At 46.7% G+C, this 12,592-nt stretch overlaps 1 protein-coding gene across 1 annotated transcript; it reads left to right on the top strand.

Moving 5' to 3' along the window:
- The first annotated feature begins 50 nt into the window (after positions 1-50).
- Positions 51-8,302, top strand: NDUFB2 (NADH:ubiquinone oxidoreductase subunit B2). The gene is made up of 4 exons (XM_032867557.1): positions 51-206; positions 4,926-5,070; positions 6,239-6,328; positions 8,220-8,302. Exons 1-3 carry the CDS (start codon positions 97-99, stop codon positions 6,311-6,313), a joined length of 330 nt encoding a protein of 109 aa, XP_032723448.1. The 5' UTR covers positions 51-96; the 3' UTR covers positions 6,314-6,328; positions 8,220-8,302.
- Positions 8,303-12,592: the final 4,290 nt, after the last annotated feature.

Below are 12,592 nucleotides of genomic sequence, written 5' to 3'. Positions count from 1 at the left end.
GGCGGGGGGGACCAGCCGGTCGACGCCGTGACGTCACGGGGCGGGGCGCCGGGGGAAGTGACGTAGAGGCGGTGCGGCCTGAGCAGTGCTCTCGGGATGCGAGCTGGCATGTGGGCTCTGACGCGCCTGGCGCCTTTCGTTCGCGCTGGAGGCCGGTTGTTCAGAGGCCCCGGCTCGCGGGCGGCTGGAGGCAGTGGAGTTCGTCAGTGAGTGTTGGCTGGGGGAGGGTCCTCCCGTGCTTCTAACGGAAAACGCAGGTCTCCGGGACGCCTTCACCTTGACACCGGGCGCCTGGGGCGGGTCGGGTCTCTGCAGCGACCTCCGCCCCGAGGCATGCTGGGACTTGAAGTCCGGCTCCGCGACCTCGAGGCTGGAGTGGGATTGGGGTCTGGGCGGTGGGCTCACTTGGCAGATTTAAAACTGTGTCTCGGGCCACTCCGGCCGCAGGGGAGCCTGTCGTCGGGAAATTCAGTTGATCGTAGAGGAAAGCTGGAGCTCATTGGGAAGCGAGAGCGGGAGTTGGGGAGCGAGGGCGTTCTGGCGGAGGAAAGAACTCGTACCTGTGTTTCCAAGCGGCAGGTGGGAGTCAAGGAGTGGCACGGAGGTGCCGCGGGAGACCTCTGTGTCATTTGTTAAAGCAGTTTTAGGTTCACAACAAAATCGAGCGGAAGGTGTGGAGATTTCCCATAACCCCCTGTCTCACAAGTGCATAGCCTCCCCCATTATCAACATTCCCCATGACAGTGTAGAATTGATTGTCACATTATCGGCCAAATCCCAGAGTTTGTATTAGGGCTCCCTCTTGCAACAACAGAATTGACAGCGAGCAAAGGAGGAGTCGTCACCTGTGAGGTAGCCCAAAAATTCGACTGGAGAGCATGTGCCGGGATGCCATGGGAGGGCTCATCCGCCAAAAACAAATTGGTAGTGCAGAGAGATTCAGTAAGAGCAGGATGGACAAAAGAACGTTGAATTTTTACAGGTGATGTTCCAGGCCCCTTAGATCATCATCTACATTTTTTTCAAAGAGGCAGTGCAGGATCGCGGTTAAAAGCAGGATTCTGGCTCCAAACTGCCTCGGTTCAAATTTCACCTCTGCCACACTCTAGCTCTTTGGCTTTGGAGAAATTTCTTGATGATCTCTAATTGCCTCCCTTTTCTCACCCCCATGATGGGAATTATAATGTCAATTTCCAGGGAGCTGAGTGAATGACACTTCTGTGAAGTATTTTAAGACAGCTGCTGCTGATGGGGCGCCTGGGTGGCTCAGTGGGTTGGGCCTCTGCCTTTGGCTCAGGTCATGATCTCAGGGTCCTGGGTTGGAGCCCTGCTGTCTGCTTAGTGGGGAGCCCGCTTCCCCCTCTCTCTCTACCTGCCTCTCTGCCTACTTGTGATCCATCTCTCTCTCCCTCTCTGTCAAATAAATAAATAAATAAATAATCTTAAAAAAAAAAAAAAAAAGACAGCTGCTGCTGCCTAGTAAGGACCTTACCAGTATTGTTTAACTGTTGCTACTAGGAAATGGAGACTCAGGAAGATTAAAAGAGTGACTTGCTTAAAGTCACATGTCTCTCAAAGTTGTGGAGCTGGGACAAGTTTGAGGTGGAAAGAAGGAAAAGGTCTGCGTGACCTAAACAAAGACCTAAACAAAGACAGTGATGGAGAGCTCCCAGCCATAGCCCTTGACCTTGTGTGGAAAAACTGGAGAGTGCCTCTCTTCACTGAGGTGTTGTTACTTCTGTAACACACCTTATTTTTATCACACACAGTTGTGTGATAATAAAGTGCATACGTATGGAGCATCTTCCAGATGCCAGGGTCCTTTCCAGGTTGTGGGGATGGAGCAGAATACAAGAGAGGTAAGGGAGCTTCCATCCTGGGGAGGACACAAGTAGAAGAGAACATGTTAAGGTACTGTTAAGTGACATGAAGAAATAAAGCAGAAGATTAATGTAGAGAGTGCCTGGGATGGGGGTGGTTGGGGTATTGTACTTAGGATGATGTAGCAATGCAGGCCTGATAGTGATTTGGACTAGGATCTCAGTGGTACGTCAGCCAAACAAAGAGACTACAAGTGTTGAGGCTCTGACTGCTGATGATGGACAAGCAAGCCAGTGAGAGTGGAGTGGGCTGAGTAGAGGCGAGTGTGGTAGAGGTGAGGTCAGGGGAGGGATCGGGGCAGGTTAGTGACGGGCCTGTGGAGATTTTTTTTTTTTTTTTTAAGATTTTATTTATTTATTTGACAGCCGGAGAGGGAACACAAACGGGGAGTGGAAGAGGGAGAAGCAGGCTTCCCGCTGACGGGGGAGCCAGATGTGGGGCTCGATCCTAGGACCCCGGAATCACAACCCAAGCCAAAGGCAGACGCCTAATGACTGAGCCACCCCTGTGCTCCTCAAATAAATATATGTGGTCACTATTTTTAAAAAAGATAACATATTACTCAGCCATTAAATAAGTCTTGCCATTGGCAACCACATGGATGGAGCTGGACAGTGTTATGCTAAACAAAGTAAGTCAGAGAAGAACATGATTTCGCTCATAAGTGGAATTAAGAAAACAAATGAGCAAAGGGTGGGGGGAAAAGAGGCAAATGAAGAAACAGACTCTTAACTTTGGAGAACACACTGATGTTTACCAGAGGGGAGGTGGTGGGGGGGTGGGTGACATAGGTGATGGGGATTAAGGAGGGCATTTGCTGTGAAGAGCACCAGGTGATGTATGAAGTGTTGAGTCATTCTGTTGTACACTTGAAATTAATACTACACTATATTGTAACCAACTGGAATTTAGATGAAAACTTTAAAAAAACCACATATAACACCCCCCCACATACATACATATGAAAAAGTAAAAACCATCTCTTACACCATCCATAGCTAATTATCAGTATTTTATGTAGAGCCTTCCAAATAAAAGTGTTAATATAGTGAATAAATATTTACATAAAAATGAAACTATCATTTCAGTGTGGTATCATGCTGATGGCAATTCTAATTAAGAACTGTGTCTTTGGTGGGCGCCTGGGTGGCTCAGTGGGTTAAGCCTCTGCCTTCGGCTCAGTTCGTGGTCTCAGGGTCCCGGGATCAAGGCCCGAATCGGACTCTGTGCTCAGTGGGGAGCCTGCTTCGTTTCTCTCTCTCTGCCTGCATCTCTGCCTACTTGTGACCTCTGTCAGATAAATAAATAAAATCTTAAAAAAAAAAAAAAAGAACTGTGTCTTTGGTTCATAAAATGAAAAAATAATTAGTATTATTTATAGGCAATATATAAGAGCTTAGGCTTTGCCTCCAATAATACCCCAGTGTTTTCATTTGTAAACATTAAGAACCATAGGATCTGTCTCCTAGGGTTATGAAAATAAATGATAATGCATATAAAATGCTTCATGTAGTGTCCGGCACATGGTAAACACTCAGTAAATAACTGTTCATAATCTTTAAGAGCAGGACGGGCTAATAAAAAGGGTAGGATGTAATATGTATCAGGGACCATAGATGTATTTGTGTTCACAGATCTACAGTACATTTGGGAGAAATGACAGTGCAGTTTTGGTAGTTTTTGCTGCACAAAAGAGCCCATTTTACAAGCTGTTCTTACCTGAAATGAAATTTTTTTTAAAAGATTTTATTTATTGACAGAGACACAGCGAGGTAACACAAGCAGAGGGGGAGTGGGAGAGGGAGAAGCAGGCTTCCCGCTGAGCAGGGAACCCAATATGGGGTTCTATCCTCATGTGGGGCTCCATCCCAGGAACCTGAGCTGAAGACAGATGCTTAACTGAGCCACCCAGGTGCCCCCTGAAATGAAGTTTGTGAATACATTTCTATGGGAATTCTCTCTCAACTCTGTATTTTTGTATAGTAGAATATATACAGCTGCTAAATAGAACTTGACAGTAATGCCATTAGGTATGAATTATATTAAGTTAGATTTGATCAATAATAATTATAATCTAACTGAATAAAATGACTGCAGACCTCATGGATTGTGTCCCACAATTTGTCAACAGAATCTAAATGGAAAAAAAAGAAAACAAAACAGAAAAAGTTGTTCATACTTAACTGTTTAAGGCTCTTTGTTTTGTTCAGAACTATTAGCTTATTAAAAAGGATTTGCTGGAGTGCCTGGCTGTCTCAGTCAGTGGAGCATGCGAATTTTGATCTCTGTCGGAGTCATGAGTTCGAGCCCCACATTGGGTGTAGAGATTGCTGAAAAAAAAAAACAAGAACAAACTTACCAAAAAAGATTTGATGAGTACTCTTTTCCATATAATATTCTTTATATTAGTAAAGACTGGGATGCCTGGGTGGCTCAGTTGGTTAAGCAGCTGCCTTCGGCTCAGGTCATGATCCCAGCGTCCTGGGATCCATTCCCACATCGGGCTCCTTGCTTCGCAGGGACCCTGCTTCTCCCTCTGCCTCTGCCTGCCACTCTGCCTGCCTGTGCTCTTTCTGACAAATAAATAAATAAAATCTTTAAAAAAAAAATAAAGACTGTAATAGAGCAGAGGACATAATTTGCCTTTGAAATAGATATGGCTAAACAAAACAAGATTAATTTCCTGATTTGTTTCTCTGGATAAGCTAAGTGACCGACTACTGCAGGTTCACATCCCTTAATTGAAACTTTGGGGCCAGTACCCCATTATTAACATGCTCCTATTTCTGCTGTAAAATCCATGAATATTCTCTAAAGGGAAATAATCGTGTCTCATCCATGCAGGCCAGTTTTTGCTGCCAAACGAGTTTAAAAGCAAGCTTATGGAAGACGAGCTTCGAGGGATTATGGAGCTCTGTCATCCTGTACTTTGTAGAGGAGATGAGAAACGCTAGATTTGGTTTCTAGATGGAACTCAAAAGTTTTGGATGACTTCAGACTTGGAAGAGGAACCGAGTTGCATGACGTTTTATTCTGTCTCGTAGTGCCGGTGGTGGTGTGCATATCGAGCCGCGGTATAGACAGTTTCCCCAGCTCACCAAGTCCCAGGTGATCCAGGCCGAGATATTCAGTGGGACCATGTGGTTCTGGATTCTCTGGCGTTTTTGGCATGACTCAGATGCTGTGCTGGTAAGTGCAGGGGAGTAATTCTAATATATTGATGGAGTATTGTAACTACTTGGATTATTACTAAATAGTAATAGCTTAGCTTCCCCCCCCACTTCCTGTTTGTAGACTGTTTTTCTGTCTAGATAACATCCCTTTACCATGTTGTCTTTGTGTGTGTGCAGGAATCCTGTTACTTGATGAAATACATAACCTCTGACCTTCCCCACTCACAGATGCGTGTGTAGGTAGTCCCATCTCTTACGGTTTCTGTTAGGTTGCCGTATTTGGAAGGAAGACTAGAAACGAATTGTTTTACTTTCTGAACAAGGGCTTCAGCAGTGGGTTAAGTTTCACACTTAAATTTCTTTAAATGCTGAATGTCATCTAGTCTGTCTAGAGGCCCAGGGCAGCCAAATTGGGGTGGGAGAGATGTGGGCCAACTTGTCCCAAGGAGAGAAGGTAGCTAGTGGTAACTTTCTGACATGTCATCAGCCTTGACTAAGCTTTCATGACTTTGACACAGACCCTGTTCTCTAGGAAATTATGCCTTTAAGCCATCGAGATCTGTGCTTGCTGACCCAGATAGGACAGGAAAAGCGTCTTCAGCGTCCACATCTTAGACACATCATTTCTCTTACAACCTCTCTGTGCCCTTGTCACCCAGTAGAGAGCTGCTCAGTGTCTGTGAATTGGCAGCACGTAGCCACCCTTAGCTCGCCGTAAGCCAGCTGTCAGGAGGCCATGTGGCCGCTTGGCCTGAGACCATGATGCCGCCAGACTCGTCCGGGATCAGGACTGGCGCTGCACGCGCCTGCCGGAGCCTCCCAGCTCTCCCCCAGGTCGGCAGCGGTGACAGGACACTCTGACACATTCTGTTTTACTGGGGCTTCGACACGTTGTCGGGATGTGGGAGATCTTCGAAATCTGTTGTCTCCCTTCCTCCATCATAAACACACACTGAAATCCTGGCTCAGGCCAGGATTTTAAAGTTCAGGCCGCAGCCCACGTGAGTGGATCGGAGAACAGCTGGACCATCCCGTAGTGCAGAGTAGTCGAGTTTGTTCTGTAGCAGGTCAGGGGCTGTGTGTGACAGCCCTACCGTACATATAGATACATATATATATATAAACATATATATTCATTGTATGGAATATAGATTCTTTACTTTTTTTTTAATGGTTGTCACCAGGGTCACTTTGCATATCCAGATCCTTCCCAGTGGACAGACGAAGAACTGGGTATCCTCCCTGATGATGAAGACTGAGCTCTCTGCAAACAGGTGTGCCCCAAACTCCTTTTAAAGTCATTTATCTTGTGTCAATAAAAATGTTTGACTTTATCATGGTCTTGAAGACAGTACATTTTTCTAAAAGCATGAGGGACAGTTAACTATAGCCTGTCTAATTTCTGCCTTTTTAGTATTTTTGTATCTGCTGTCTTCCCATCCCTTTCTTTTGGTCTCCTCTTCCTTTTCTCTATTTGTTATAAAAAAAATTCTCTTCCTGAGTTTTGTTACAATTTAGGGTCCTGATCAAAGACTTTTTTATAAAAATTCCTTTCCTTTTAAGATTTTATTTATTGGGCACCTGGGTGGCTCAGTGGGTTAAGCCTCTGCCTTCAGCTCAGGTCATGATCTCAGGGTCCTGGGATCAAGCCCCGCATCGGGCTCCCTGCTCAGTGGGGAGCCTGCTTCTCTCTCTCTCTCTCTCTCTCTCTCTCTCTCTCTCTCCCTCTCTCCCTCTGCTGCTCCCCCTGCTGGTGCTGTCTGTCAAATAAATAAATAAAATCTTAAAAAAAAAAGATTTTATTTATTTGAGAGAGAGAGATCACGAGTAGGGGGGAAAGGTAGAGGGAGAAGCAGACGCCCTGCTGAGCAGGGAACCCGATGTGGGACTCCATCCCAGGACACGGGGATCAACACCTGAGCTGAAGGCAGATGCCCCCACCCTGAGTGTCTAAATGGAAAGTTCCAGCGTGGGGCGCCTGGGTGGCTCAGTCATTAAGCGTCTGCCTTCAGCTCAGGTCATGATCCCAGGGTCCTGGGATCAAGGCCCACATCGGGCTCCCTGTTCAGCGGGAAGCCTGCTTCTCCCTCTCCCACTCCTCCTGCTTGTGTTTCCTTTCTTGCTGTCTCTCTATCAGATAAATAAAATCTTAAAACAACAACAACAACAAAAACCTGTTTAAAAAAAAAAAGTTCCAGCATATGGGAATGTTATGGTATGGAATTGTGTGGAAATTAACCCTAAACAGTAAAAGGTTATGGCCCTTTCATTTTTCCAAATTAGGAATCAGAGTTTTTGTTTTTTCCAAAGGTTGGTACTAGGAGTAGGTGCTAGAAAAAGGAGTCCCATTTTCCACAAACCCCTCAGGAGTTAAGACACTCTCACATGATGTGTTTTTAAATTAATCATCGCACATAAATAATTGCCATCTCTCAAAATGAGTTGGAAATTGTTTTATTTATTTATTTTTGGAATTATGTTAAAGGCTAGGAAACATTAAATAAAAAAGTGTTCCTATTACATCATATTATTGGTATTGTTACTACAATTTTAATTAGAAGTAACTTATTGACATGAAAATTACAGTAGTTTGGGGGTATGTAGGGAGCAGGGAAACGGGAAAAAATGTCACCAAAGAGCAGACAGTTGAGCTGTGTTACCACTTGTTGGGTTTACTCTGGGTCAGTCAGAGGTCCCAGTCCTTCCGCGGACCCTGCTTCCCCAGGTAACATGTCTGCCAGCACTAACCTCTCCTCTTCCTGTGGATCTCCCAATATGCTCCCACACAGCCATTTCTTATTTTAAAGATGAGACTGTAGGGGCATCTGGGTGGCTCAGTAGGTTAAAGCCTTTGCCTTCAGCTCAGGTCATGATCTCAGGGACCTGGGATCAAGCCCTGCATCGGGCTCTCTGCTGCTTCCCCCTCTCTCTGCCTGCCTCCCTGCCTACTTGTGATCTCTGTCTGTCAAATAAATAAATAAAATCTTTAAAAAAAAAAGATGAGACTGTAAACCCTTCGAGAAAGTGAGGTGACTTTGCTTCTCAGGAAGACCCCTCAGACAGTCCGTGTTCAGCGAGTGCTTGAAAAATTGAATGAACCAAAATGATGAATTCGAATTACTGAAAATAAAAGTACTTAAAGTTTCTACTTTTGTTTCCCTGCAGGAGCCAGGTGAGAATTTCAAGCGTTTATGGACATCATATTGCACATGAAAGTTGTAAAATTAAAGTGTTTTGGTCAACAGTAAGGAACGGAGTTCTGAATGTTTCTCATAATGACCGCCACCCTTTCTGGATTATTTCCTGTGCTCCCAGCTGCTGTCCTGACTGGTTCCAGGCCCTCTCAGTGGGTCCTCTTGGGCACCCCCCGGTGTAGACAGATACTCGCTCCACTTACCAGTGAGGCAGTGGAGGCCGAAGGCAATGAGGTCACTCTGCCTGCGGGTCACACACGGATGAGTGGCGACATGAGGTCCGACCCCACGCCTGACTGCAGTGCCAGGCTGCCCTCCTAGCGCATGTTTTACTGGTGTGTATGTTGACATCATACATGTGTGTGTATGATGTGTGGAAACTCTTGCCGTGTCTTTACGGCCGGCGTCGTCTTGCCATGATCAACAGACGCTAGAGGTCCGGGCAGTCCACTTTTGTATTAATGTATCTCTCGTGGGCTGGGCCTTGTGCCGAGTGGCCTTTAGTGGACATAAGGTGCACGTCTAACTAGGATTTCTTCGGGCTGGAGGAATGGGAGGTATGGGTGAAATAGGATATTCCCCTTTTATCTTTTCTTTCCTTTTTTTTTTTTAAGATCTAATTCAGAGAAAGATCAGAAGTAGGCAGAGGGAGAGGGGAAAGCAGGCTCCCTGCTGAGCAGAGAGCCGGGCGCGGGGCTCGATCCCAGGACCCTGAGATCATGACCTGAGCTGAAGGCAGAGGCTCAACCCACTGAGCCACCCAAGTGCTCTCCCCTTTTTTCTAAAATGTGTTTGTCCTTCCAAACTTTCTGTAGCAGTTCTCAGGAGGTAGGACAGAATTTTCTTTTATCTGCAGTATAGAGTGGCTTAGTGACTTGCCCAGAAGCATAACTACTCATATTTTTAATTTAGGTTTTTGACTACCAAATTGTTGGTAATACAACGCTAAATCAGACAGATGATTCAGTTCTTAAGGGACCTAGATTTTAGCAAGGGAAGACAGACCCTAATTGATTATGTGAGATTTACTGAGTGTGCTGAAGGAAATAACACTGGGTCATGTGCCAGAGATTGGTGGGTGCTGATCTTTGGGGAGTCGGAACCTGAGCAGGGAGGAGGAACTAGTTGGCCGGGGTTCTAACGGGAGGGTGCTCTGGGGATAAGGGACAGCAAGAACCAAGATCTAGGATGGGACTGAGGTCACTGTGTTTCAGGAACACAAAGTGCACTGGGCTTCAGCAGGAGAGAAGATGGGGACTAGTTGATAGGTCATGGTCGCAGGTTTAGGTTTTATGGCAAGTGCGGGGAGAAGCCTCTGGCAGGCTCTGAACGGGGTCATGCTTGGGTTCCCTCTCCCATTTGGTTCTCCGTTGTCAAGGGCACAGTGGCAGCCAAGTGGAAGCAGGGGCCCCAGTTCTACCCTCCCCGAGCCGGCTCCAGCAGTCCTGAGCCTGACACCGCAGCGCTAGAGACACCACCCTTGCTTTTGTTTCCTCAGGTGGGTGAGAGCAGTCTTGGCTCAGCTGAAAATACGGAAGCTCTTTAAAAGGCCATCTCTGGGGACGCCTCGGTGGCTCAGTGGGTTAAGCCTCTCCCTTCGGCTCAGGTTATGATCCCAGGGTCCTGGGATCGAGCCCCACATTGGGCTCTCTGCCCCACAGGGAGCGTGCTTCTCTCTCTCTCTCTGCCTGCCTCTCTTCCTACTTGTGATCTCTGTCAAATAAATAGATAAAATCTTAAAAAAAAAAAAAAAATCCTCTGCCTTCAGCTTAGGTCATGATCCCAGGGTCCTGGGATCCAGCCCCGAGTCAGGCTCTCCGCTCAGCGTGGAGCCTGCTTCCCCCTCTCTCTCTGCCTACTTGTGATCTCTCTCTCTGTCAAATAAATAAATAAAATCTTTAAAAAAATAAATCAAAGCCCATCTCTGTTCTGTACTTTTTAGGTCTAATTTTTGTTGTCTTCCACCAACAGCATTTTATTCGTGTGTACTCACTATAACCGTGAACTCAAGCAGGGTAATGCCATGAGCTCTTTCTCTTAGAAATCACTCAGAATTGCTTGATTGGAATGAAAGGAAACTTTAAAAACAGTGGTCTTTTAAACTCAGCCAGTGTGGCCTCCACATCCTGGTGCTTCCTTTTCACAGCTGGGCTGTGAAACCAATTTGAGCTGATGCAGAAATTGTCCTCAGCCTTCTGAGTAATGACCTCCACCCTGCCACATTTGACTCAAAACACTCTGGGGGGTTGGGGCGCCAACCCTGAGCTGTAGCAAGTCCTGGTATCATTTTTGGCTCCCCCAGAAGCTAACAGCCTACTGTTGACCGGAAGCCTTCCTGAGAACATAAATAGGCAACTAACATGTTTTGTATGTTACATGTATTATATACTGTATTCTTTTTTTTAAAAAAGATTTTATTTATTTGACAGATAACAAGTAGGCAGAGAGGCAGGCAGAGAGAGGAGGAAGCAGGCTCCCCGCTGAGCAGAGAGCCCGATGCAGGGCTCAATCCCAGGACCCTGGGATCATGACCTGAGCCAAAGGCAGAGGCTTTAACCCACTGAGCCACTCAGGCACCCCCTATATACTGTATTCTTAAAGCTAGAGAAAAAAATTAAAATCCTAAGGAACAGAAAATACATTTATAGGACTGTATTTATTGAGAACAGTCACGTATAAGTGGACTAGCACAGTTCAAACTCATGTTCAAGAGTCAGCTGTGCAGCTTATAGGAAAATAAAGTGGCAGAGGGCCCCAAAGAGATAAGTACATCTGATTGGCGGTTACATACAGTTGAACAGAGGAAACTCCAGGCTTACTGTGGTCCAGGCACTGTGGTAAAAACTTTGCATGTGTTAATTCCTTCTTTCTTTCTTTTTTTTTTTTTTTAGATGTTTTTTATTTATCCATTTGACAGAGAGAGAGAGCACAAGCAGGCAGAGAGAGAGGAAGGGAAGCAGGCTCCCTGCGGAGCAGAGAGCCCAATGTGGGACTCGATCCCAGGACTTCAGGATCTTGTCCTGAGCCAAAGGAGATGCCCGACCGACTGACTGAGCCACCCAGGCGTCCCGCATGCATTCTTATATATAAGTGCACATTCTTTCCGTTTTTACAGATGAGGACACTGGACTATAGCCAGGTGACTTGCCCAGGGTCATACGGGGATGCTGAGGCTCAGATCCTGGCTGGCTGGCTGTAGGCGGAGTCAGATTATCGGAGAGTCAGTACAGCATATGTAATTTTGATCACGACCTGCTCACAGATCATTTTACACCGTGACCTAGAGTACATGCCCGCGTGAGTGTGTAATCCAGAAGTTGTGTGAAACTGCACATACCTGTGACACTGCTTTCTCTTATTCCGGCCTGTGTGCAGAGTGGTTGCTCGAGACTGATTCTGCTACCTGCCGCGGGGACGCAGCCTTCTGTCTGCAGAACTGGCCCAGAGCTTTTAACTTCCTGATTTGTAAAAGGGATTCGATTAAATGTGTTCGCACACAAAGCCCTTAGAACCACATCTGCTATGAAGGAAATAATTCTAAATGGAAGCAACTGCTCTTTCTAGACCACCGGGTCTAAGCCAAGTTTACGGTGACCCCTGAATCCCAGGCTGACTCGTGTCCAAAGCCGCGACGAAGCCTGTGAACAGATAGTCCAGCAGTGGCATGGAGGGGGTCTTGTGCTCCCAGGGAGGCAGGGTGTGGCCTTCACAAATGGAAAGGCAGGTGGCGAAGACGTGACTGATGGCATCAAATCAAGTGTCAAATTTTTTTTTTTTTAAGATTTTATTTATTTATTTGAGAGAGAGACAGTGAGAGAGAGCATGAGCGAGGAGAAGGTCAGAGAGAGAATCAGACTCCCCGTGGAGCTGGGAGCCCGATGCGGGACTCGATCCTGGGACTCCAGGATCATGACCTGAGCTGAAGGCAGTCGTCCAACCGAGCCACCCAGGCGTCCCCAAGTGTCAAATTTTAACACACATTTCTAACCGTTAGTTTCCTATGGAACCTTGAGTGCAAATAACACGGGAGGCGCCGTGTGGGGAACCCCTGGTTGTGTGCGTGTTACAGGAAGGTAGAGAGATCAGCTCCGTTCCACCTGCCCCAGGACTAGTCCATGCAAGAGGCCAACCTGATTGCCTGCTGCCACCACCTCATCGGAAGCATCAGTGTGGCCACAGTGAGGTGTGGAGGAAACTGAGGCGGCCTGAGCTACCGCCGACTTGCTTCAGCAGCCAGGCCTCTGCCTTCTATCACCTGCCCGAGCGGGGCCTTGCCCAAATGGCCAAGACAGCAGGGGCCAGTGGAGGAGACCTGGCACAACACCCATTTCTATCCAAATTTTG

This window comes from Lontra canadensis, unplaced genomic scaffold, assembly GCF_010015895.1.
Source record: "Lontra canadensis isolate GAN:19392208 unplaced genomic scaffold, GSC_riverotter_1.0 scaffold2, whole genome shotgun sequence".
Lineage (NCBI taxonomy): Eukaryota > Metazoa > Chordata > Mammalia > Carnivora > Mustelidae > Lontra > Lontra canadensis.
The sequence above is the reverse complement of the archived record's forward strand: the minus strand, read 5'-3'. Positions and strand labels throughout refer to the sequence as shown.